We start from the raw sequence: 27079 nt of genomic DNA on the forward strand, positions 1-27079 counted from the left end.
CAAGAGTCACATGATCAGTGACACACATGTACTGACATTTGATCCTAGAAATATTGCAGCAACTTAAATATTTCTTCATTTTGACATCAATTGCATTTTTTAGCATCCAAAAGCTATTTATTTCCAGGTTTGCATGAAAAAAAAAATCCTAGATTGTCAACGTGGTCTCTGACATTTGGACATCACTGCATATTTTTATTTAATTCCAGGTTTGCATATAAAAAAAAATCACACATTTTAATTGTGGTCTCAGACATTTGGACACCATTGTAGATGATTATTTATTTCCAGGTTTGCATGAAAAAATGCCAGATATTAATTGTGGTTTTAGACATTTGGACACCAATGTATAATTGTATTTATTTAAACATTTGCATAAAAAGATCTTATTTTTTTTCTTCTTATCCTAAATTTTCAATATGGTCTCAGATATTAGGATGCCACTGTATATTTTGATTTGTTTTCATGTTTGCATGAAAAAAATAGTACATTTTCAGTGTGGTCTGTGCCAGTTGGACACCATTGTAAAATATTATTTATTTCCACATTTGCATGAAAAAATCCTAAATTTTCAACGTCATATATTCGGACTGCACTGTATATTACAGAAGCGGTTGACCGATATGCGTTTTCTAATGGCCAATGCGATACCGATATATCTAGAGAACAGTTTGGCCGATGATGATGTCAGTGACAATGCAGATATATATACTAATTTAAATCCTTGTGAAATTACACATGTTTCTTGCATAATATGAAATTCTCTTGAAAACAGCAATTGCACATTATCAATTTTGTAGTGCTCCAAATGACCTGGCCTGGCCGATATATCGGTCAATGACTAGTTTAGAATATCTGTATGTATTCTGTTATGATTAGGTTGTGTAATCAGATGTATGAATGACTTTAAGATTTGAGTGAAAAATGGATGCAAAAGATTATTTAGGATATATATCGGCAAGTTTAGCATATTTTTAACACTGGGCCAATCAGGTGTCATGTTGTCAGTGTGTTGTTTTCTGCATTTGTCAAAGGGCAGAACCAGGACAAAGAGATCAAAATCCCAGGCCAGCTCTGCTGTTTATTTTCGTCCTGTTGTTTGGTAATATGTGTGATATATCACACTCTCAAAAACACATATGTTTCTCAAAAACACCGCATCGATCCATGCAATCAATCAAATAAAAATTAAAAACATCAATAATGGCAACAACAACAACATAAACGTGTGCACCCAGTTCGCATTGATCTGGAACCCGATCCGGACTTTTTCCAGTAAAGCTGACACTGGAAGAAAGTTCCCAGCAAGCCGACTCACTCCGCTCTAAAAAAGACTCCTGGCGGGCTATTCTGAGCCACACTTGTTTAAAAGGATCATTAAAGCTGATGAAGCCACCCGGATGAGACGCAGAATCAACGCATAACCAAGCGTAGATGTTTTCCAGCAGATTTTAGCAGGATGTTTAATCACTCCGGCTTTGTGTGGAGGAGGCTTTAAAAGAATGCGTCCGGTGACCTTCACACAAAGGCCAGGGGAAGCGTGCATCTCGCTGCTCCAGATAATTATAATGGCTTTGCGGTGCTTTGAGGGACCTTTTAGTGATGAGATTCCCTTCTCAACCCAATCAGTGTGTAACACGGGCCAAGAGAGTGAAATAATCCGGGCAGAAATATGATTGGGCCGACTGATTTATCAGACACTCTTGTTTTTGTGGTCAAGCTGCTTTTCCACAGTCTATTCCAATCTCATGGAAGATGTCCTAGCATTATATTATGAAAAAACAGCATTGCCTGTTATGTTGTTAAGATTATGTAGTGACGCCTTCCAAAAATCTTCAATAATAAATTCAAAAATTCACAAAAACTCTTCAGTACTTAATTTAAACATTTACAAACACTTTTTGTGTTTGTTACCATTAGTTAACGCACTGTGAAATAACACGAACAAAAAAAACCCCCCAAAGATTAATAAATGTTGTAAAAAATAATGCACACTGTTAGTTCATGCATTAAATAATTGTAAAGTGTTACCAATTATGCTTTATTATTCTAGACATTAAATTATCTAAATTAGGTAGACTTTGAACATGTTTAAATGTGGTTCAAACTCACACAGATCTGTATTCTAGAGACATTAATATTCTGTTTTTTTTTTATCTGTAATGTATGTATTTCACTTATCTTTTGCTCTCTGAACAGTTTATAACATTAAAAAACAATTTAAATTTAAAAATCCTTAATTTTTCCAACTATATCCCCTATTAATCATTTAATAATCACTACCATAATAATCAGCTGATATACAGTACATTGGGGCTCAAAGTCTGAAAATGCTTCTAAATTCTAAATTAATTCAACATTTGTCATAGCAAATGATACCAGTATAATAATTTTTAATAAAATGTTGAATTAGTGCTTAATTTTATGTCAGAACTGCTTTGTTTTTAAATTTTCAAAATCCTAAAACTGTCTTTCCGTGTTTAAATCCCAGATATTTGACGCTCATGTGTTTCTTCTAGCACAGATCTCTGAAGCGTGTGTTCATGCAGCAGCAGGTAGTTTTTTTAGTTTTGAGGTGAAGTGATGTGATTATCTCTGTCAGGTTGAAATGTCTCGGGATTGGGGGATCGCCGTCAGCACTGGCCTGAGCAAAGGGCAAAGTTTTGGTCTCTCAGCCCCACATAACATCCCGTGATGCTGCTGTCAGTAAGCAAACAGTAAGCGATAACATGTTTTTATGGAGAGAGTCTGTGGGGGATTCATTAGTCTGTCAGATTTTCTTTTTATTTGGGTTTTACACTTTACGCGTTCCAGCAGTCTGGTCTGTTTGGTTCCATGTTAGTCATCCACAGATGAATGAATGATATTAAAAGCCTTGTGTGTGCAGCATGATAAAGTTTATTCCATGTAAACCATGTAAAAGTTTATTCTTCATTTTTATTCATCTTGTCTTTTACTCTGCAGAAAGAATAGGCAACTTTTAACTTCAGCTAACAGAAAATAAAAAGATACAACTTAACAAAACAAAACCACAAAATACAATAAGATCTTAATTAACAAAAAAAATCAATCATTTAAACTAACGACTTACGTTCTTTTGAATAGAGGTTTTGTTAGAGGATTTTTTTTTTGCTTGTTTTGCCATAATTTATTCACCTACATGTCATTCCAAACCCATTTGCTATTATTTGTGTATTTATGCATTTGGCAGATCATTGCATTGCATTCCCTGGTAATAGAACCGTTCCTAAACTTCCGGAATATTTTCCTTATAATGCAAAAGGAGAAATCCTGAATCTTTATTCAACTCTTTTGCTTACAACAGTTCATAGTCATATCTGTCAAGCTCTATTGGAGTTGTTAAACGGAGACAGTAAATGCTTTTTACTCTTTTTGTTTGGAAAAGCTTATGTTTTAAGGATGAAAAAGTCTTATGGGTTTGGATTGGCATGAAGGATGTATAAATAATGACAGAATCTTCATTTTAGGATGTGATGCAATCAGGATTTGTGTACTTGTAAGACCAGTTGTTTCTTGCCAAACAAAGATTTGACATGAACAAAAATACCTAAGTAATCAGTGTTGCTTATTTATCTGTGGCACTTTTGTGCATTTGTAAGCATTCAGTGTGTTTGTGAAGCTGATTGGATCGTTGGCTGATGTTGTTGATGAGTGTTACCTCGTCAGCATTGTTTCAACACATCGTTGGAGAGTGTTCTGATTGGCTCTATCAGTGTGCTGATGTTTCTGTCTGGTAACAAACCTTTGAACCGCTGATGTCATCATTTCATACCTAGATGAACTCTGATCTTTTATTCACTTGATCAGAGAACATTTGTTCTGTTCCTCAAGGAGATCAAGAGATACAATGAATCGAAAAGTACCTGGACACATGAGTCTCACTTAAAGACTCTACATGCAAAACCATTGTTTTTATTTATTTATTTATTTATTTAGGTTGTTGTTTAAATATTTTTTTAGATTTTGGGCTGTTTTGCTTCCATAACATATTTTCTTTCAGACAGTGGAAAGAAAACATCCAAGATACATATTTAAGTGTTTGTTTTATTGCACATTGTCTTTTTGCGTCTGTCGATTTCAATTCCAGTGCAAATCTTTAAAATTTTATTCTCCACTTCTGTAGCACTTATATACACCAAAACTTACAGTTTTATTCCTATCTATATTCTGAAGGATTTTACTGAGGGGTTTGTGCATATTTAATTCGCTCTGATTTATAAAACATTTTATATCTAAAAACATGGTTAAAATGCATATTTTTAAAAACTGCTAAGAGTTTTCTTTCTCCACTTCAGCAGTTCTTACATACACCAAAACTTACAGTTTTATTCCTCTCTGTATTCTGAATGATTTTACTGAGGGATTTGTTCATATTTAATTCGCTCTGATTTATAAAACATTTTATATCTAAAAACATGGTTAAAATGCATATTTTTAAAAGCTAAGAGTTTCTTTCTCCACTTCAGCAGTTCTTACATACACCAAAACTTACAGTTTTATTCCTCTCTGTATGTCTGAATGATTTTACTGAGTATTCCTCTCCATATTTAATTCGCTCTGATTTATAAAACATTTTATATCTAAAAACATGGTTAAAATGCATATTTTTAAAAGCTAAGAGTTTCTTTCTCCACTTCAGCAGTACTTACATACACCAAAACTTACAGTTTTATTCCTCTCTGTATTCTGAATGATTTTACTGAGGGGTTTGTTCATATATCATTCGCCCTTATTTATATAACATTTTATTCATAAAAAAATGGCAACAATGTATTCTGACTGTTGACAGTATTTTCGGATTTTTGGAGCAATAAAAGATATATCCAAAATCCCCTCTATAAAAACCTTTAACACTAATATGTCAACAAAATCAACCAAGAATTTTGAACCTAGCTTTATCCAGTGTTCAGATTTATTTTCTGCAATAACATGCAAAGGAGTGCAATTTGAATTACATACTGCCTCACTTGCATTTTTAAACATATTAGAAACTTTTAATTCAAAACAATTTTCTTAATGTACTGTGATTTAATCAATTGGGTAAGTATGAATTATCTATTTGTTAAAATGTGTACCCGATTGCCTTAAAATTGTCTGAATGTCATTGCATTAGATTTAAAATATAACAGCAAGTGTTGTTTATTTGTTAAGAAAATGCACAAATACACTTTACAAACAAAATCCTTAACACTTTGAAATGATAAAACGATCAAAACAAAACACCAGTAGATTAAAAGACATTTAATGGAGAACAGATCCTGTAATATTTCATGCATGCACATATTTGATATCTTTATAATTGTGATGCATGTGAAGAAATGATTTTGGGGTTACTGTATTTAGTTCTGGCCAAAGCGAGATGATCCACTCTCTCTCTTTCTCTCTGTTTCGCTTCCCCTCCTCCATCTCTCAGCGAGGTGTCCGGCCTTCACATAAAGGATATCCGCACACACACAGAATGACACAGCTAAGTGCAAGACTACAGCATAATGCATTTAGCAAGTCCTCTCGCTCTAATACACACTCACACACACACACAGGCCACTTCCAGAAGAGCACATGCTTAGGAAATGGTTGATATTGAGATCGGAAGCATTTGAGTATCTTGGCGTTCGGACGAGAGATCACACGACAGTGAGAGAATGAAACACTAGCCGAATTAAAAAAAAAAGAGTGATTTTCTCTCATCTGTTATGCGGAGGTTTCAGCGAACAAGTGAAAACATCATTACTGATCGTGTTTTGTGGCGAAATATTGATCTGATGTCACCCACCTCCCCCCTCGCTCTCCCTCTCTCTCTCTCTTTGTACTGTATCTCTCACTTTTTCTCCCTCATGCAAATCTGATGACCGTAAGATGCATGTGACTGGAAATGTAAATATGTGCTTTAGCTTTCAACAAAAGTGGAGTCATAAAAAAAAAAAAAAAAAACTAGTTTTGGAAATTTGCATTTACTAGTTTCAGAGCATACCTTGACGTATAATTAGAGATAGAGTGATATTAACCAGGCTGATTAATTGATGTATATTTTATATATCAATATATTTATATATCAAATTTATATATTTATATATCAATATATCATATCAGTGTTATTTTAGTATATTGAGATACTATTATAATGTTGTATTAATATTTTGAATTAAAGCTTTTATTTTTATATTTGTTGTTTTCATTTTAATTTTACTTAATGTTTTAGTAATTTTCTTGTGTGTTTTTGCCTTTCAAGTGTTTTTTGGCAACTTGCTGAAATAAAATAGGTTTAAGTTTTTATGTTTTATTTTATTTCAATGAAAGTTTATTATATTTAAAATGTTTTAATAGTTTTAGTTTCAGTTAACTATAATAACCCTGATATACTGTGTACCGACAGTCTAGTCAATACACTTTGTGTAAATATTGTAAAATAAGAGTTTAAATCCACCAGTTTTGTGTACATCTCTCTCTAGATATCTGCACTCAACCCATCACTAATTCTCAGTATGGATTTTTCTTGCATTTTTAAGAGCACACAAACCATCTGATCTCAAAGTTTTCTGCTTTTGTCTTCAGAAACGAGCTTCTGGTGTATGTGCATGTATAATTCAGTGGTGATCAGAGAGTGGGTTGTTTTTGTGAAGTCATGGCACATAATGTACTGTACCTAGAGAACTGGCAGAGTACAACTGTGTGTGATGTGACGACTGCAATCAATGTGAAATTTTCTGTCTTAATGCATGTTCCTGGCTTTGGAGTCAATGATTCATCCGTGCATGTTATTGCAGTAAAATGTAATGGTGTGCTCCAACTCTTAAAAAAGACTTTCCTCATCCGCTGACGTCATGTAGGCCGTGTTTAACGTGTGTATTTCTGCTGCTAAGAAAGGTTTGTCTTTGTTTTTGTTGCGCTATATTTCCAGGTGATATGTACGAAGAAACATGTACGGAGTCGAGGTTAGTCACTTGAAACAGATGTAAAAATGTGGCACTGATTTTAGATGATATACAGTGAATATAAATACATTTAAAGGTCAAAAAATCCTTCAGGAAGGCTAATGGAATATGGATCCAGTCCTAAAAGGACAAATGAGATTTACTGGGTCTATGAATAGCCAATACATTAATATATTATAATATTATAATTGCTGGTAATTCACCAAAAATAAATAAATAAATAATAATAATAATATGGCCAAATACCATATATTTTCTTGACCAATTAATTTTTATTGCACATAATAATTGTTGGAGAAACCATTAAGAATCTTGAACCATCTTAGTATATTTTTTTTATTTTATTTATTTATTTATTTTAGTATTGCTTCCATGTTGTGACACACATTCCATTAGCAATTATTAGCAATTTTATTTTTAGTTTATGTATTATTGCTGTTGTTTTTTGTAAATTTCCATGCCTTTGCTTAATGTTTTTCACAACAAACAGAGATAAAAAAAAATCATTTTATTAATATTTGTATAATCTTTTTAATTTCAGTACATCCAATGCAATCCATCACCATTCCTTTAGGAACTTTTATACTTATAAAATTCCAGTACATCTGATTGAATGCAGTACATAGGCTGGTCTTTGGGTTCCTCATTAATAACTGAAGGTGTAAGCTGATACGCAATACAGGCAAGAACTGATCGATTTTATACGGCCGGGTCTTTTAGGGCAACACGGAAAGCGTTCAGATACGAGCCGACTACAGCAGTGCGGTTAGGACCGTTCCACTGGACGTTTCCTCTCACACACATTGATTTACATCTGCCAACGAGGAAAGATAAACCAGCAGTGTGAGAGCAGCTCTTACCCGTTTGATGAAAGGCCAGGGAATCCTGAGGTATTGATTGGATTGATTGAACTCTACCCCTTTTAGAAATGCCCAAAGTTGACACCCCTCTCCCACCATGGAAATGGTGAATCCCTTTGAATAATATAATTGCTTTTTTGATCGCACTGTAAAGCGCCATGAGAGCCCGTCCTGATGAAGTCAGTGTTACGTGGACACCCATTGACGGCTGAGATTCTCTCTCTCTCTGTGTGTGTGTGTGTGTGTGAGTGTGTGTGTTTGATTTTTTCAGCCACAGTAAGCAGAATACCAAATGATGACGGGGAAATTCACTGCTCCACAAAAGCAGCAGTCTGGAGCTTTTATCCAGAGCAGCACTGAACAGAAAGCCATCAAGACCTCGTAAAGAGAGCTGGGTTTAGGAAGTAAACATTGATCCTTTATTTTACTAGAGAGAACAAAAAGAGAAAGTACAGCTGCCTCGTGCACAACAAAGACAACTGACCCAGCTAACAACAAATGTGTTCTAAGAATGTTATGCTAATGTTATGAAACGTTATTTCTGAATATTCCCTGAGCGTTCAAAATGTTGTTTTTTAAATGTTTTTCTTTTTTTCTTGGTTATGCGAACGTTCCATTTTATTATTTTGAAACCTTACGGAAACGTTACTTTTGAATGTTTCTCTAAACATCCTGAAACAAGTAGTTACATTTAAAAAAGGTTAGTTGAACATCCAACAAAAATGTTTAAAAGACATTCTGTGAACGATGTATACATACATAATGCTTTTGTGCTAAAATTGAGAAAATTATTCTTATTATATATAATTATTATATGAAAAGTTTTTTATTTTCTATTTCTCGGAACATTCAAAACATCTTTTAAATGTTTTAAAAACGTTTTTTCTTCATTATGCAAAACACTCAATTTTATCATTGTGCAAACATAATGGAAATGTAACTTTTAAATGTTACATTACATTAATTAGTTACGATTAAAAAATGGTAGTCAAATGTTTCGAGAAAAAAGAGTCTCCACGAACAATGTATAAATTAACGTTTTGAGAACATGATTAAAAACCAGATAATTTTGAACAAATGTTCTATAAACGTTACTGGAAGAACTTTGACAGAACCTTTCCCGGAACGTTCTTTGTCAGCTTTTGAATGATTCATGAATTTCTAAAAAGTAAAACAGTGCAGCATTAGGATGCTAGTCGAAAAAGGAATGATTATGGATTTTTGGATTTTTCATCATAATCTGAAACCAATCCTAAAGGATAGAAATCCTATATTAATTAGTAAGAATGGTTTGAGTGCTAATAGAATCATGTATCATTACCCTAAAGGATCCTAATCCTAAACAGGATTTTACTGAAGAATAAGGGTTCGGTTTATCCAGTAGGATCTTATATCATTCTTATAGGATTCTTATTGATCCCAGTAAGGATTGTTTTGAAATTATAAATTCCAATTCCTTGAATCCTGTATGTATTCCTTCAGGATTTTTCTGACTAAATTCCAGCGTTCCAATCTGAAATTGCTTGCCAGATATGAGGATAAACATGCATTATTCTGTTAATCCTGCAGTTTCACGTATTTGGTCCCAGTAGTGGCCTTTAACCAGCAGAAATAATGGCACCCCTTTGGAAAATGCTAAAGATTGAGACCCTACAAGTAAATGAAGTGCTTTTAGCAAAACCTCAGAGCTTAAAATAAGCACACAGACTGTAGTTTGTGCACTTTGCGTGTTAAACAGCTCATGTTTTGATAGAGGAGCCTCAGTAATGGAGGCTTGGAGTGGAATGGCGCACACTGCTCGTGTTTCTTCGAGTCTGATGTGTGAACAGTGCCATCTACTGCTGATCAAACACAGCTCTGCACATCAGCTGTGTGTGTGTGTGTGTGTGTGTGTGTGTGTGTGTGTGTGTGTGTGTGTGTGTGTGTGTGAGTTTGTGTGTGTGTGCTGGACTGAAATGATTTCAACACAAGACTGAAGGAAACCTGAGTGCTGTAGCAGAAACTCAAAATGATATACTTATACATCTGTGATTGTTTAGATGATGATGTGCTGCATGGCAACAGATAACAATAATTCATCATTGCATTTCGCTGCACAACAAATAAATAAGTCAGAATGGTAACAAGCAAGTCTTTGATAACATTATTTGGGTTCTCAGAATGAGAATGATGAAGGGACAGTATGAAAGCTTGTGCAAATCATTCTGAATAATCTGGACTCTAAAGGGTTAAGTGTAGTTCAGGATAAATGTGTGTCTGAGATTCAGATCCCTCAACACTCCCTTCTGCTTTTGTTTCTGCATCAATTATACATGCAAAGTGTGGAAATATTGCTGTGCATTTGTCTTTATCAAATATTTAGTTTGAGCGCGCTGTGATAGGGGCTTTGTCGTTTTTACACACGCGAGTCTCTTGGACGTCTGTCAGCAGCGGTCAGCAAATCAACCTCTGCTCTTTTCTCACCCCACACAATACACCTGCTCCCACCCCCAACTTAATTACAAATACAAACTAGTGTGTGTGTGTGTGTGTGTGTGTGTGTGTGTGTGTGTGTGTGTGTGTGTGTGTGTGTGTGTGTGTGTGAAATAGAAAGCAAGTCTGGTAATGAGGGTGTGAATGCAACAGAAGTGAAAACACACACACACACAAACACATACACACACACACACACACACACACACTGTGTAAAACCACACTGGTGTGTGTCCGCCTGTATTTGCACCGTCGTTTCCTCTTACATAATAGTTTTGTACTCAGTTGAGCTCTTAACCTGATTTCTATTGATCTGGAACAGGCTCAGTTGTGCATACTTAATTCGGCAAAGTAATCAAATCAAATCTTCACACACACACACACACACACACACACACACACATTCGTGTAGTGCTGGTAGAAATGGTGTTCACCCTCATTTTATGTTGTTCGCAGTTGAAAATCTCTGTTTTAGTTCATAATCAGTGCTGGTGATCTGTATTTTGCATGTGATTCTTCAGTGCAGAAGTGATCATGTGATTATAGTTGAGAATTTAGGATTTTCATACACCTTTGGATGAAATTGATTTAATTTTTTCTTTTAGTAGAGATTAAATTTATAAAAACAAATTCAATATTTTAAAGAAAATTAAATATTGGTAATACTGATAAAATATTGATAAAATTAAATATATAAAAGCACAAGCTTTCAAACTGTTTGTTCATCCTTTTTTATTTTATATATATATATATGTTTTTTTTTTACTTAAACATATTTTACATATATATTTAAAATAATTAAATAAAAAATATTACAACATTTTAGGTTTTATGGATTGAACTAAATATTTAAATTAAAATATATATATAAATACAAAAATGAAGTACTAAAATCTGTTTAGTGCCTTTTATAATAAGAGAGAGAGAGAGAGAAAGAAGAGAAAGAGTGGTAAAGAGAAAGTAGCTTTTCCACAAGTTTATGTAAATATTAATATAGAAGGCGCACAAACATAAAACCTTCATGGTAACACATGACACTAAAATAATGCAATAAGCATTTATTTAACAACACAAGATATATCAAAACTCTCATGTACATAGTTGATAGCAAACAAAAACCCTAAAGAGATTTATTAAAATTAAAATGTATCACTCAGGGAATTCTGTTTTTTCACTGCAATTATAAGATGATTTGTTCTTTTTCACTCCCAAAAATCAGATTGTTGAGCTGTAAGATAAAAATTATTTGTCTTTTTAACGGTGAAATATTTGTAGACACACTTGCTGTTATATTTATGATTTTTCATCATAGTTTTCTAGTCTTCTCGATGCGTTTTGCATGAAATCTATGTGATGTGCTTCAGCTTTAGCAGCGTTTTCTGAGATCAGCAACAAACTCACACACAGCTCAGCAAAATCAGCAAAAACACTTTTATACACATTAATAATAAAATCTGCCCGAGGCCATGAAGAAATACATCGTACAGATATACTGTAAGCAAGGCTGTTTTAAATGGATTGACTGCTTTAGTTATATATAAAGTGCTCTGCAAAATTACAAACCACCACAAATCATAGCTTTATGATGCTACACATGCAGTAAGTCATGTTTTAATTGCTAGACAGTTTGTGTATTTACCATTGAGTCTGTGTCTAGAGTGAAATACTAGCAGAGCACTTACTGTACAATTATTGAGCACTATATGCTGCCTATTATTTTTAGAAAATGCATGTGAAACAGTATGCAATAAGAAATGATGCATGATTCTAGAAGCTTTTCCCTCAACTTTATGGTAAAATGGTTCATTACTCGATGCTTTTCAACACACTGCACACTAATTGCATCTTGTGGTTAAAAGATGCCTTTGCACCCCAGCCATTTTTGGACTGTTTCATCTAATAAATAAATAAATTATATATATATATGATCAAAATAAACTGAAGATTAATACAATATTAGCAGGGATTAATACAAACTGAACATGCACAAAACTTAATATTTATTCGTAAACGTGGTTGCGTGCGAAAACTAAACTTTGGGCTTCACATCACTACATGATTCTATCAGTAATATGCAAATTATTACATGATCTCATTGCATGTTTAATTATGTGAGTGGCATGCATTTATTATCTCAGAAATCAGATATATTTATGATCAGTTGTTTTGCATTTTAATTCAGTTTTGTGTGAGAAAAAAATAAAAAATCAGAAGTTTTAGTCGTTTTATTAAATGCATCAAGAAAGAGATCTTAATCCATAATTTTTATTTTATTGCATTGAATTGAATTTAATTCAGTTGTGTGTGTAAAAAACCTTTAGCTGACTAATTAAAGAATGAGCGAAGAAAGAGATTTCTGGTTAATTTGTAATTTTTAATGCATCATTAGGATAATACATAATTTTATAGTTTTGTGTAAAAAAAATGTTTCGCTGTCTTATTAGAGATCTTTGGTTAATCTTTGTTTTATTATTTAACTTTATTTTTGATTTTATTTTTGACATTATTTTAAATTGGTGCAATAATTTTTGCAACTAAAGGATTAACAGAATAATGCATGTCTTTTCCTCATATCTAGAAAACAGAAAAATATAAAATATAAGGCAACTGCATTTGAAAAAAAAATATCTTAAAGGAATTAGAAATGAATTTACAAGATGAATACAAGATGAATTTGATTGCATTGCATTGTGGTTTACTGTATATGCTTTGTGTGCTTTTGTATGCTGCACATTTAGCCAAATGTTGCTGTTCATCCGAATCCATCAAGCACACAGTATACATACTGCAGAAAGAGTGCTATGTAATCCTTAGCCTCTCTCTCTATACTCTCTCTCTCTCTCTCTCTCTCTTCTCTCTCTCTCTCTCTCTCTCTATATATAATATATAATATATATATATATATTTGTGGTGTTTGTTGTTGGTTTGTTGATGTTGTCGGTGTAGATCACACTGGTTCTCACTCTGGTTTATCTGGTAATTATCAGGTGATCATGTGTTTTTGGTCTCTTGTGATAAAAGACCCTAAAAATTCCTCTGGTCGCAGAAGTAATTACCTGAAGAGGATCTTTAGCTTCCTCAAATCCTCTACAGCTTTCCCGTCAGAAGCACTGATCACAGAACAAATGTTACTCTGATTCCTGAGAAAGAATCTAGAAACTATTAACTCATGAATTAAATAAAAATTTAATAAAAAAAAAAAAAAACATTTTAGATTAAAAAACTTTGGATTTGAAATGTTTTGGCAATTATCTTTTAAAAAATAAGTTTTTGCACTAACATTGCTAAAACAAAAACTGATATAAAAGGAAACTGATTCCAAAAAGAAAACTGTAAAAAACAAAAATGACAAAAACACGACAAAATAACTAAAAATAAAATAAAAATAAATAAAAGCTAAATCCAAATATTGAAAATAACTAAAACAAAAAATTAAAGTGAAATAGAAATAAAAAACAAAAACTATAACACATAACAAAATTACTCAAAAAAGTAAATTATAATAATATAATTTATAAATAAAAGTAAATTAAAGCTAATTAGAAATATAAAAAAACAATAAAAATTACAAAAGTGCATAGAATTACAAATGAAATAAAACAAATGAAAGCTAAATAGACATAAAAACAACAACTAATAAAAATGGTATAAGCACATAACATAATTACTAAAATTTAACTAATCCAAATATGAAAAATACACTTATAAAAATGACAAAAATACATAACAAAATAACTAAAACTGAAATAAAAATAAATTAAAGCTAAATCCAAATATGAAAAAATAACTAATAAAAATGACATAAGCACATAAAATTATTCCAATTTAACCTGAAATAAAAATAAACAATAAAATAAAATAAAAAAAAACACTAATAAAAATGACAAGCACATAACAAAATTACTAAAACCCAAATTAAAGTAAATTAATAAAAATGACAAAAACACAACAAAATAACTAAAACTGAAATAAAAATAAATTAAAGCTAAATCCAAATATTTAAAAAAAACTAATAAAAATGACAAGCACATAACTAAATTATTAAAACTAAAACTGAAATCTAAAGCTAAAAAAATAAAACTATATTAAAGCTAATTAGAAACATAAAAAATGACAAGCACAAGTTACTGAAACTAAAACTGATATAAAAGCAAATTAAAGCTAAATAAAAATATTTAAGAAATGTTAATAAATAAAATAATAACACTGACAGTATTAAACATAAATAACTCTGTCTGTTTGTCTTTTCTGTCACTTGATTGTTATTTTCTCTTTTATGTAACTGTAATCTAATTGTAGGTGGTGCAAAAAGCTCAAAGTTGATAATCCAAAGGTTCGAACCCTGCATTAAATGTAAGTGTTTGCTAAATGCATGAACATACGTGTGAATGATTCTAACGTGTTTCTTCTCTTTCTTTTGTGTCTCCTTTCCAACAAACGAAACCCCCGAAGTGCAAAAGAAAAGAGCAAGACCCAAGCAAAGACAGGAGCAATACACCAAAGAAGTCGCGGCTGGTTTTCACAGACCTGCAGCGGCGAACACTTCTGGCCATCTTTAAGGAGAACAGGCGTCCGTCCAAAGAGATGCAGCTGACCATCTCGCAGCAGCTGGGTCTGGAACTGAACACTGTGAGCAACTTCTTCATGAACGCCCGCAGACGCAGCCTGGACAAATGGCTGGACGAGGGGAGTCCGGGGAACATGTCGTCCAGCTCCAGCACTTGTACCAAAGCGTGATCCCAGAGAGGAGAAGAGGAGAAAATCATTCCGAAGGGCAACGAGACGAGAGAAGCTGCTTACCGGCTCGAATAAGAGCCAAAAACACACCGATCCGTTCATCCAAAGAGCCAAACGTCAGGAAAAAACGCTGCTTTCTCTGCTCCAGTCCAAAGCATTTGACACCGATGAATGATCAAAGCCAATCAAAAACATGCTTAACTTTACATTTGGCTTTGAACTGAAGAGAAACCCAAAGCGTTTGCATTTCACATCTACATTCACTCGATATTAGCTTTGATTTTCATTTCATAAAGTAAGTGTGTGTGTGTGTGTGTGTGTGTGTGTGTGTGTGTGTGTGTGTGTGTGTGTGTGTGTGTGTGTGTGTGTGTGTGTGTGTGTGTGTGTAGAGATACTTTAAGTTATAAGAATGAATCTCACAAAAACACGTCCAGGTCACATTCATTGCAATATTTCACTCTGCTAATAGAATATTTTTGTCTTGTTTTCGAGTACAAACAATATACATTTACTTGAGAAACAAACAAAAAAAAATAAGATATTTTCTGAAAAATCTATCAAAATGAAGTGAGTTTTATTTTAAACAAGAAAAAGAAAATGCAGACAGTGTTAGAAAAATAAACTTAATTCAAAGGGGGGAAAAATTACCTTCAAATGTAATTAGAAAATATACAAATATATTATATTAATATATAATTATCATTTATTATCCTACACACAAATCGCTTGATTTTGATAAATTCTTCAAAAAACAAGACTTAATATCTTAATTAATATCGCTTTTCAAATGTATCCTTGTTTAACAATTTTTAGATATTTCTGAAAATTGCATTCAAGCTTTTTAAATAATAATAATAATAATAATAATAATAATAATAATAATAATTCCCCCAAAAATCCCATTATTAATTATTACCCCTATTGTTGTTACTGTTATATAGTAATTTTTATTATAGTAATTATAGGTTTTTTTTTTTTGCATTATGGTAATGTATTTAAGTTAACAAAATATGACTTGCACATGTTGTTCTTTGTGAGATTCACCCATAACACATGAACAGTAACATAAATAACGGCACAGGTTTAAGTTGGCATTAGGTCGCAGGGTTTTTTCTAACACACCGATGTGCGACCGAACCGGGTTTCACCTCCACACGGTAGAAACCCCCCGTCATCAGAAGCACAAAGCACTACACACATGAAGGACACACCGACCGCAGATCTCTCACACCGTTATTGGCCGGCCGGGTTTGTGAGCACAATCCTGAAGCACATTAAATTTGCAATAGAACAGGGGCTGGACCACACCGATTGTTCTTCTATGGTTCAAAAACAACTCAGGATGATACGACCGAAGAACATGCATCTCGACACACCTAATAAAATCACACACATATGCATCGCTGACTGTAATTATATTATGCTATGAAAAACCAAACAGAAGTGAACTGGCACTGGTGATCAGGGCCTTTACAAGAGTTTAAGAGGACAATCTCCACACCAATGCCTGCCAGTTTAGCTTTCCCAAAGTGTGCATGACTCCTCCCCTCATAGTTTTAGCTCACTTCTAGCTCTTTCATACACTCATCTCAAATTCCATCCCTCGTCCTCATTTATCATTGAACCGATGGACAAACAGAGCTGGTAAGCAGTTCTCTCCCGGGTTACGCTTGGATCACTCAAAACGGACACTGAAGACTTTTTTGTATTTATTTGACAAATCGACACCAAAGAAACTTTTTCTGCACCTAACTGTTCTGCAAACGAAAACTGTTCAAAAGAAAAAGACCCCCCCCCCCCCAAAAAAAAAAAAAATCAAAACCAAAAAAATGACGACGACAAAGCGGGAACGCCGAGCCGGCGTCTTTCTTGCGTTCGGATCGGTGGAGACATTGGAAGCAGAATGGGATCGGAAGGGTTTTTTAAATGCGACGGAGCTGTTCCCATGACAACGGAGAATGACGCGTCTCTCAAAAACACAAGTCGAAGATTGTCTTTAATGTGTGCCTATGCAGTTTTTTCAACCAAAATGGAAAGAACAACAAAAACCTCATCAGCTACAATACCAAAGATTCAGAGTTACTCCCGCCACTGTTCCCGAGGAAGGGCTCGCAGCGGTGCTTCTCTCCAAACACGGGACGTCTAGGGTTCAGCGTTTGGTTTTTTTCATCCGTTTTGCAGCTAAAATTAAAGGTGTAACTCAGCCTGATGGGCATACCAAAGATAAACGCCTTTAAGCACATGCAACTTCACTTTTTCCCATTTTCCCAAGCCGAACGACTCATCATCTTGTAGTTTTGTGCTCACATCCCATCGTAGTCCACCGACAGTCCAGTTCCACCAATGCAAACGTCATCCATCCATCATTTCTCAACATATGCACGCTTGTTTCCAAACGCTGAATCGCGAGTCCTGTGTTTGAGAGAGCTGCTGCAGCGGGTTCCATCATATACTAGATTCCATCTAAAAAGCCAATAATCTGCCAAAAATGCTCACTTGATCTGTAGAGAGGAAACTGCAGACTGTAGGTCGAATAGCTTTATCTTTCAGCTTTCTCTCTTTAAAAGCTTCTATTCCAAAGATTCTCCAACGCCTCTTGGTTGGAGCTCCATCCGCTCTTCACAGTCAGGTTTTTAGCAACACGGGCCAAAGAGCTTTCCTTTGCTTGTCTTAGTACTTATATTTTGCCAATGCCTCTGTACAATGTCTTACCCAGGTTTTGCAATATGTGATTTATTTATGTAATTTATATTTGTTATGATTGAACTTAATTTAAATTGCCTTTTATCCTGATTAGATTGCCAAAGTTTACATTTACTTTGTTTGCATGTTGGACACCATCAGACGTATTTATTTATGACTAGTATGCATAGGTTTTTTTTTTTCCCTGAATTATTTAATGTTATTTAATTAGACTTAATTAAGACTACTAGTGCATCAAAGATGCAGTGCTTCTCTTAATTTATTAGTTAGCTTTACTTTAAAAAGCAACACGAAGGGTGTATTTAATTTTTCTTAGAAAGATAATTCTGGAAATGAGTTAGCGATCGGGTTTTAGTTGTGTGTATGTCGAGACTTTAGGTTTTGTTTGTCCTTTTCTTTTGAATGAAAACAATCTTTCTGAAGGGCCATTTGCGATCGATTACACCGTTCTGTCGAAGGACGATTCGGATCGTATACAGGGGGCCACACGTTAATGGAGATCAATGCAGGACTCACCAAAGATAAATCCCACGGATGCTGAGAGGCCGTTTATTCATTGCTTCACTCGTAGAAGGACGCAGAGGAATCCCTTAAAAACTAGAGAAAGCTGCTTCCAAGACTGACTTGTGTGTGTGTGTGTATAAAAGTCTTTCTATCTCTATAGTGAGAACCACAGAGGCTACCTCACTGAATTTTCCATTTGTAATTTTAATCGTGTTGATGAAACCAAAGATACCAAAGATTTCTTTTTCTCGAGTACGGTCTGCGCTTGACGCCATGCTTTGGATATTTTGATAATGCCACTCTCTCTTTTTTCTCTTCTTCCTCTTTCAGACATGAGTTCCTCCTCTCCTCGGAAAAATAAGTGCAATGGAGCGGATGGGACTCGTGTCGAGCTGTAGATTTTAGTGCTGTGCGCTTCTGATCGTCATAATCTAGAAGACCTTAATGCAAAAACCAACCCACAAACAAAGACCTATCCGGCACAGAAACATCAACATTACACACATTCTTTAATCAAACGCATGTTGAAATGCATGGAAATATTCAAAGTTTTGATGGCTTGTTCTAGTCAAATTTACACTGCAAAAGTGGCACAGAAGCGCCTCTGACGTGGCAATTAAGTGTCTTTACACAGACTGTTTAATGCTGCTCAAAGGTGGCATAAATGCATTTATACAGCAATTGCAACTCTATACTGTAATACTAGGGGCTAAGCTGGCTCAGAACAAGGCATAATTTAGTCTGGCTTTTATGCAGCATTGCATTTTTACACTAAATTTTAAGCAGGCTTTACTCAGCTGTGTAAAGAGCACAGAATGATTCACGCACTGAACTCAAATTTACACCGCAAAGGTGGCACAGAAGCGCCTCTGAAGTGGCATTTAAGTGTCTTTACCCAATGCTGCTCAGAGGCGGCATAAATGCTTTTGCACATCAATTACAAATCTAAACTGTAATACTATGGGCTAAAGTGGCTCAGAACAGGCATAACTTAGTCTGGCATTTATGCAGCATTGCGTCTTTACATTTTAAGCAGGCTTAGAGCAGCCTTAACTCAGCTGTGTAAAGATGCTGAAAGATGCATGCACTGAGCTTTAATATCTATGCCACATTTACACTGAGAGGTGGCACAGAAGCACTTCTAAGCAGTATTAAACAGTTTGTGTAAAGACACTTAAATTTACACAGCGAACTGCAACTGTATACTTTAATGCTGCTCAGAGGCGGCATAACTGCATTTTTATCATATGCATTTAATAGGAATTTCCAACTCCCTAAACTTAAGGCATCTTTACACAGCAGAGTTAAGGCTGCTTTATGCATGCTCAGAAATTCAATAATGCTGCATTAAAACCAGACTAAATGATGCCTGATTTGAGCCACCTCAGCCCCTAGTATTAATTTAAGCCACTTCTAAGCAGTATTAAACAGTCGGTGAAAAGACGCTTAAATCCCACTTCAGAAGCGCTTTTACAGTGGAAATGTGACATTAAAGAAATCTGGTGTAGAAACAATTTTCACTAGTAAAAGAAAATGGCAATTAACGAAGTAGAATTTTTTTTATTTTATTTAGTGCAATAAAACTCCACAATTTTGTTAGGAATGATGATACACATTCACTTCTAAGCAAATAAAATACATAAATTAGTCTAAGTTCTTCCATCACATGATGATGAGACCTGTTTAGTAAACCTTAATATGGAAAAACATCCACATGTGGTTTTGAATGGAACGCCAGCCTTCTCAAAAAAATCCAAATCCTGTCAAAAACAACGTTGGTGTTTCTGTGCACGACGAACTCTAAAACCAAAGACCAAACCAATCATCTCATAGCAGACAGACCGAAGGGTCTCCTCCATCCCAAGTCATATTCTTCAACCCCGACAAAGACGTAGAGAGCGCTTTTGTTGCAAAGTATGAGATATTGTTGGATGAGTGCCTTGCTTGAACCAAAGCGAAGTTATGACCTCTCTGTTTCTTCTTCTGTTAGTACCTCAGCGACAGGAAAATGTTTTATGATGCTTTGCAATGCAATCCTGCAAAGAACAAAGACTAACGATACCAAAGGCTTTCTAAACTTTCCCCTTCCCTTCTTTTGAATGGTTGCAAAGCTTTAAATAAGAAAAAAGAAACCCCATGTCGAGGGCGCAGACCGTGCTTTTCTTACCAAATTTTTCTCGGATATACCTCATAGAAGATAGTGTTAGGGTATTGTTATTATAGCGTATGTATTAAATTATTCACGTACTCTTATTTTTTAGTAACTGTGACTTGACAAACCAAGAAAAAAAGCTTTATGCATCTTAAGTTGATTTTTTTGTAATAGCTGAGGTTTGCTTACCGAAAAAAAAACAACAACAACAAAAAAAAACAAAAAACACAATGCTTGTCTTTTTGTCTCCTGTTAATGTGACAGCTTTCACAAAAAGTTTTGTGGTGCAACTTTTACTGTTGTTTTTTTCGTTTTCCATGACTGTATTTTGATTTTATTTTTTTGGGAAGGGTGGCTCATATTCTCAACAAGGATATTATTTTTGGATTGGGGATGGTTGGTTGCTAGAATGAGCCTCAAGTTTACAGTTTTCAATGGGTTGTACAGCTTCGATTTGATTTTACATCATGCATTTACTCCTTCGATTCTTTATGTGAAAACGTAGCATTGGCAGCCGCAATTCAACGCCGCAGCCTTGATTTATGCACGAGTATCTTTACAGTTCTAGCTAGCGTGTAATGCATTGTCCTTCAATAGCTTTTGGGTTTGGATCCGTCTCGTTTTATTTATTTTTTTTGCATGCCGGCCTGATCAAATTCTTGAAGAATTCAGTTCAGATGTGGATAGAAAACATCATGCACTCGATCAGTTCGGTTTGCGATCGTACCGTGAAACACCAATCCTGTCCAAAAATACAACAACTGAGCATGGAAAGTCCTCAGATTGAGTTGAAATGTACCAGACAATCTACTGCTAATGTAAAAACACTTTGAGAACTGAGTCACAGGCGTTTAAAGTTAAACGTGAATATTATGGACTGTATTCCAAAGATATGCTTTTTTTTTATTCAAATTGAAAATGGATTGGAAACGGATTCTTTTCTTTTTCGGTTTCATCGTTTTGTTTATTTGTTGGTTTGTTAAATCATGTTCATGTAAAAATGGATTGTTGGAAATCACGAGGGAAAATTGATCAAATTTTAGTTTTGCATTCATGATCAAAGTCTTTGAAACATTCAAAGTTCATGTTCTTCCACAAAATGTTTGACCATAAATAAAGAGAACAAGTGATTTTATTCCGAAACCATTTGTTTCATCAATCACAACAATAAAACCTGTCTTATGATGTACATGTAAATTTTGCATGGTCTCAAATTTCACAACTTTAGTCTTATTTTAAACGTTGAAATGTCCATGGATTGTATTTTTTATTTACTGTAATGAATTTTGAAGAATCAAACGTAGTTTATTTACACAGTTTGATAGCATATTTGACAGTTTTCAGTGCATTACATATAAAGAGAACTAATTTTTTTTTTAATATTTTCATTTAATAAAGGAATAATTTTTTTAAACTTCACGACAAAATATTAAAAAATATATATTTTTAACATTCTCATTCAGCAAATGAACTTCTTTTTAATTTGTTGCATGTAAAAAGTTTACATTTTACAAATTCAGTTTCAACAAAATCATTTTTGAAAATTCAAGAAAAGTTATTAAAAATTTGAAACTGCTATTGTGCAATTTTATTGGTATTTTATTCAAAGTTTTTTCAAGAAAAGTTCTTGTTAAAAAAATGAAACCGTTAACTTTGTTTACATTTTCATTCAACAAATGAAAGCCAATTTTTGTTCTTCAATAAAAGTTATTAATACAAATTTAAAACCATTAATCCTTGCAAATTTTAAGTTTGTTTTTTACATTTTTTTTTTACAGTTTTTAAAAATTTAAGAAGAAAAGTTGAAAAAAAAAATTAAACTATTAATGTGTGCAAATTTTTTTTTACATTTTCATTTAGCTCATTTTTTAAACAGTTTTCAAATAAAAAAAAAAAGTTAATTAAAAAATCTGAAACCATAAATGTTTGCATATTTAAATTTTTTTAACATTTATATTTAGCTAACTTTTTAACGGTTCTCAAACAAAAAAAAAGTTATTGTTAAAAAATTAGAAACCATAAATGTGTGCATATTTTAACACTTCTTTTACATTTATATTTAACTCTTTTTTTTTTTTACAGTTTTCAAACAAAGAAAAAAGTTATTGAAAAAAAAAATTAGAAACCATAAATGTGTGCATATTTGAACACTTTTTTTTTACATTTATATTTAGCTAATTTTTTTTAACAGTTTTCAAACAAAGAAAAAAGTGTATGTTAAAAAATTAGAAACAATTAATGTGTACAGGTTTTAACTGAAGCTTAACATCTAAATTCAAACTTTACCCAACTATATATATTTTCACATTTCAAACCCCAGCCTCCATCAGACAGAACCTGCCAAACAGATGTTTATTATAATGGAAAATCAAGAACAGATGAAACACCTGAGAAGAAGCTTTTGGATCTGGTTTTGCATGTTTGACTCACGAAAGAAAAAAGGAACAATGCTACTTAAGCTGCAAACTCAGTGTTGTCATTGTGGACTGTTTCAGTTTGAGTTTTTCTTCCAGCACATTCTGTTTGTGTGCATCGCTCGAGGCGTCAGTGTTTCTGTCTGCGTCATGCTCACAGGTTTATTTTGGGTTGATTTTCTTGTTTTACCACCATCATAAGATAGTATTGTTCTCCTCTCTCCTCTAAAAAAAAATCATCATTAATCCATGTTAACAACTGTGCAGTTTTTATCTTTACTAAAGAACAATTTCACTCTTAAGTGTTTGTTTACTTATAAAAGTGTGAAAATCACTGAACTCAGACGTAGAGAATCAAATTCACTATCACCATCATCCACAAACAAATGCAAGACTTAAACACCAAAGCAGCTGAAAAAAAAAAAAGAAATTTAAGATTGAAGTTTGAAATTCTACATTTGACTTAAACTATGCTTCAAAGGGTCTGGTCAGTAAGAAAAATTACTGTTGAAAAAAAATCGAAATTGTTACTGTGTGCAAGTTTAACTTACATTTGTTGAATGAAAGTGCAAAAAAAAAAAAAGTAATATTTCCAAATTTTAACCTTGAGATGAAATGTTAATGTTAAAAATGTAAACACACATGTAAAATTGTAACTTTTTACGTCTTCATTCAACAAATGAAAGAATCATTTTTTAAAATCAAGTTGCTAAAAAATTAAATCAGCTAATGTTTGCAAATTTTAACAAGTTTTTATCAAAAATGTAAAAACATTTCTAATGTTACAAAAGATTTCGATTTCAAATAAAAGCTGATCTTTTGAACTTTCTATTCATCTGTGAATCCTGAAAAATTAAATCCATCACAGTTTCCACAAAAATATAGTGCAGCACAACTGTTTTCAACACTGATAATAATCAGAAATGTTTCTTGAGCAGCAAATCATCATATTAGAATGATTTCTGAAGATCATGTGACACTGAAGACTGGAGTAATGATGCTGAAAATACAGCTGCGCATCACAGAAATACATTACACTTTAACAGAGATTCACATAGAAAACAGCTGTTTTAAATTCTAATAATATTGCACTATTTTTATAGTATTTGCTGTATTTGGGATTAAATAAATGCAGCCTTGGTGAGCAGAAGAGACTTTCAAAAACATAAAAATCTCACCGACCCCAAACTTTTGAATGCACATTGAGAGAACGGAGAAGCAAAGACCAAAACCTAAACTCACCTAAAACTTTAATATTTTTTTATTAAACTCTTAAATGCAAGTCTGTTGTATAGTTATATAACACACGAAACAGTCAGCTTTCGTCTGGTAAGTGGCTTATATCGGCGTGATTCTCTGCTGGCTAACAGGCGTCTTATCGGCTGACATTTCGCTTTTCATTACTTGTGAGGAGCATCAGGGCCATCAGATAAAGAGTGACATTCAGAGATGTTGGCCTTCACATGTCGTGGAGCGTCAGACGTCAGTCAAAGTCAATGCTGACAGCCGCCACAGAAGAGCTTCGTGTTAAAACAGCTGGAAAAGGGCACATAAATCCATCCAAACAGCAGCTCAGAGAAGATTCACGCTCAGACCTGAACTCAAGCCATCAGTCAATAAGTTTCTTTCAGAGCACCAAGAAACAAAGTTTTCTGCCTGAAGAAATAAACACTTTTATCAAAATAGTAAAAAAAAAAAAAAAAAAGGTCAAGCAGCAGTTCTCAACTGGGATTTCTTCAAAAAGAGATTAACTAAAATGTCCTTAAAATTAAACATTTAATATAAATAATCAATGGTAATTTTATTGATTGATTGGAAAACTTAAGCAGCCACTCTTTATAAATTGCTTTTAAAAAATCAGCAAAACTTTAAAAATTAATGTTGTATTAGAATGACCAAAATCTCTCTCTCGCTGTTTTTTGAATTTTTATAATTTAGAAGTTTTATTTTTGCATTTTCCATTTTATTTAATTTTAGTTAATTTTTTTGTCACTTTATTCTGTATTTTTAAATGTTTATTTAAAATGTGTATTTAAAAATATATATATTTATAAACATTAACTTTATTTAAAAATGTTTTTTAATGTTTTATATATATATATTTAAAGATTAATTAACATTAAATTCATTTACATTTCAGTTTTAGTTATTTTAGTACACGTAGCAAAAAAAAAAAAAAATTGTGATTAACGTGAACAAATGCGGTTTCACTACATATTTGAAAAATTATTTTAACTTTTGCTTATATATATATATATATTTTTTTTTTTTTTAAATGCCTGATTTTATTGTCCCATATATGACATGATGTGCTTTCTTTTTTAATTTTTATATTTTATGATTTAATTTTAATTAAAGTTTTAGTAATTTTGATGCATGTTTGTCATTTGTTTAAATATCTAATACATTTTTATTTGAGATTTAGTTTTTTTTCTAGATTTTATTTTATTTCAATTTCACTTTTGTTTATATTTTAACAATCATTTTATTTCAAGTAATGAAAATGTTTTTTTGTTTTTTTTTTAATGATTTTAGTTTTTTTGTGGTTCCAAGACAAAAGACACTTTTAAACTCATGAATTTGCAACAATCAATTTTATTTCCAATAATCACAGATGCACAGATCTCGGCCTTCATGTTGCCTTCAATGACATGATCACACCAATCCAAGTGCTTTTCTGAAGCCCAGACTCTCAAATATGAGCAATATCATTGAAACACATGAAACTGCATGAAGATGTGTACATTCACACTTCACTTTGTTTCTGGATGATGTTGAGATGGAGGCTCGTGGGAAGCATTAAATTCTGTGTTTTCCCTCCAAACAGATTTCAGGCCAGCATTCAATAATAAACAGTCTGTGCTTTCAGAGTGAATCATGAAGAGAGTGGTTCATAAGGCAGATGAGCATCAAAACAAACAGAAAATCACACTGATCAGTCAGATTGAGACAGGAGAACACCCCAAAATCCAAAAAAAAACAAAAAAAAAACAGGAAGCCTAACTTACATTGTGACATTACTTTCATGACATATAGTGCAACAAATACTAATATGTTGAGTACTTCATGACAATAAGTCAGTGTTTTGCATAACAGTAATGAAAATTTGGATGAAAATGTGTCACAAAAATATCTTGAAGCTGATAAAGTTTGTTTTATTGATGTAAAATGTTTCCTGTGTGATTTAGATCGGAGCTGAAATGAAGCGATCAGACGGCAAACAGCAGTGAGAGAGATTCTCTGCGCTTCTGCTGCGAAACTACTTGGAAAGAAAATTAATGCTAATGTAATTAGGCAAAGTCTGAGATGCATCTGTGGGACAAAACACAACACACTCGTGATGAACGGAAAGAGAAGAAAAGAAACTCAGTCTACAGTTCAGTCCAAACAGCTCAGAAAACACGGAAAATATGGGTCTGAAAATATCATTTAAACACTGTGATGCCATGTGGAGATTTATTTATTTATTTACATATGCGTGTATATATATACACATTATATACGCACATGCACACACTTGTATTTCATTACACATTTTAAAAAAAAGAGATGTTCTTTAAATTTTTACTCAAATTGTGATGCATATATATGTAAAAAGTTTAAATGTGTGTGTGTGTGTAAAAATCTAATACAAATACAAACATTCTGGGGTGTTAAAAAAGGTTCAAGGAGAAGAAATGTCATTTCTGGTTCTGCTCTCTCTCTCTCTCTCTCTGTGTGTCTGTCTTTCACCACATCTGTTCGTTCCAATCGTCCGTCTGATCAGTCTCTCCCCAACAACATCACTCAGTCCTTCATTCCTCCTTTCTGCAGCATCCCCCTGTTCCTCTCTCACTCTCTCTCTCTCTGTCTGTGTGTGTGTGTGTGTCTCTCTCTCTCTCTCGCTCTCTCTCTGTCTGTGTGTGTCTCTCTCTCTCTCAGCAGAAATCAATGCTCTCTCTCAATTAAAGGTCACAGAGCCGCTGCAGCAGCGCTCCTCTTTTCAATTACCAGGAGGCTCCTGTGGCCCCCAGAGCAACACACTCTCACGCACACACACGTGCACACACGTGCGCACACACACACACTCGCGCGCGCACACACACACACACACACACACACACACACACACACACACACACACACACACAAACACACACTCACGCGCGCACACACACATGCACACACACTTGCGCACACACTCACGTGCACACACACACACACGCACACACGTGCACACACACACACACTCGCGCACACACACACACACACACACAAACACACACTCACGCGCACAAACACACA

The 27079-nt window shown here is 33.6% G+C and overlaps 1 protein-coding gene across 6 annotated transcripts in view; it reads left to right on the forward strand.

Moving 5' to 3' along the window:
- The window catches only part of LOC109088810 (one cut domain family member 2-like), a 34061-nt gene extending 7816 nt beyond the window's left edge, over positions 1–26245 (forward strand). The window contains exons 3-5 of one of the 6 annotated variants that reach the window (XR_006162879.1): positions 612–613; positions 14738–15381; positions 15412–21516. Coding sequence is in view for 3 of the 6 variants with exons in the window: in XM_042778496.1 (XP_042634430.1) it covers positions 612–613; positions 14738–15022 (287 nt within the window). In the remaining 3 variants the exon portion in view is untranslated. Of the gene's footprint in view, positions 1–611; positions 614–14737; positions 21517–25983 lie in introns of those variants that run through there. The other 5 variants (XR_006162880.1, XR_006162881.1, XM_042778498.1 and 2 more) reach the window with 5 other exon arrangements.
- The last annotated feature ends 834 nt before the right edge of the window (positions 26246–27079 follow it).

This window comes from Cyprinus carpio, chromosome A21 (genome assembly GCF_018340385.1).
Source record: "Cyprinus carpio isolate SPL01 chromosome A21, ASM1834038v1, whole genome shotgun sequence".
Classification (NCBI taxonomy): domain Eukaryota; kingdom Metazoa; phylum Chordata; class Actinopteri; order Cypriniformes; family Cyprinidae; genus Cyprinus; species Cyprinus carpio.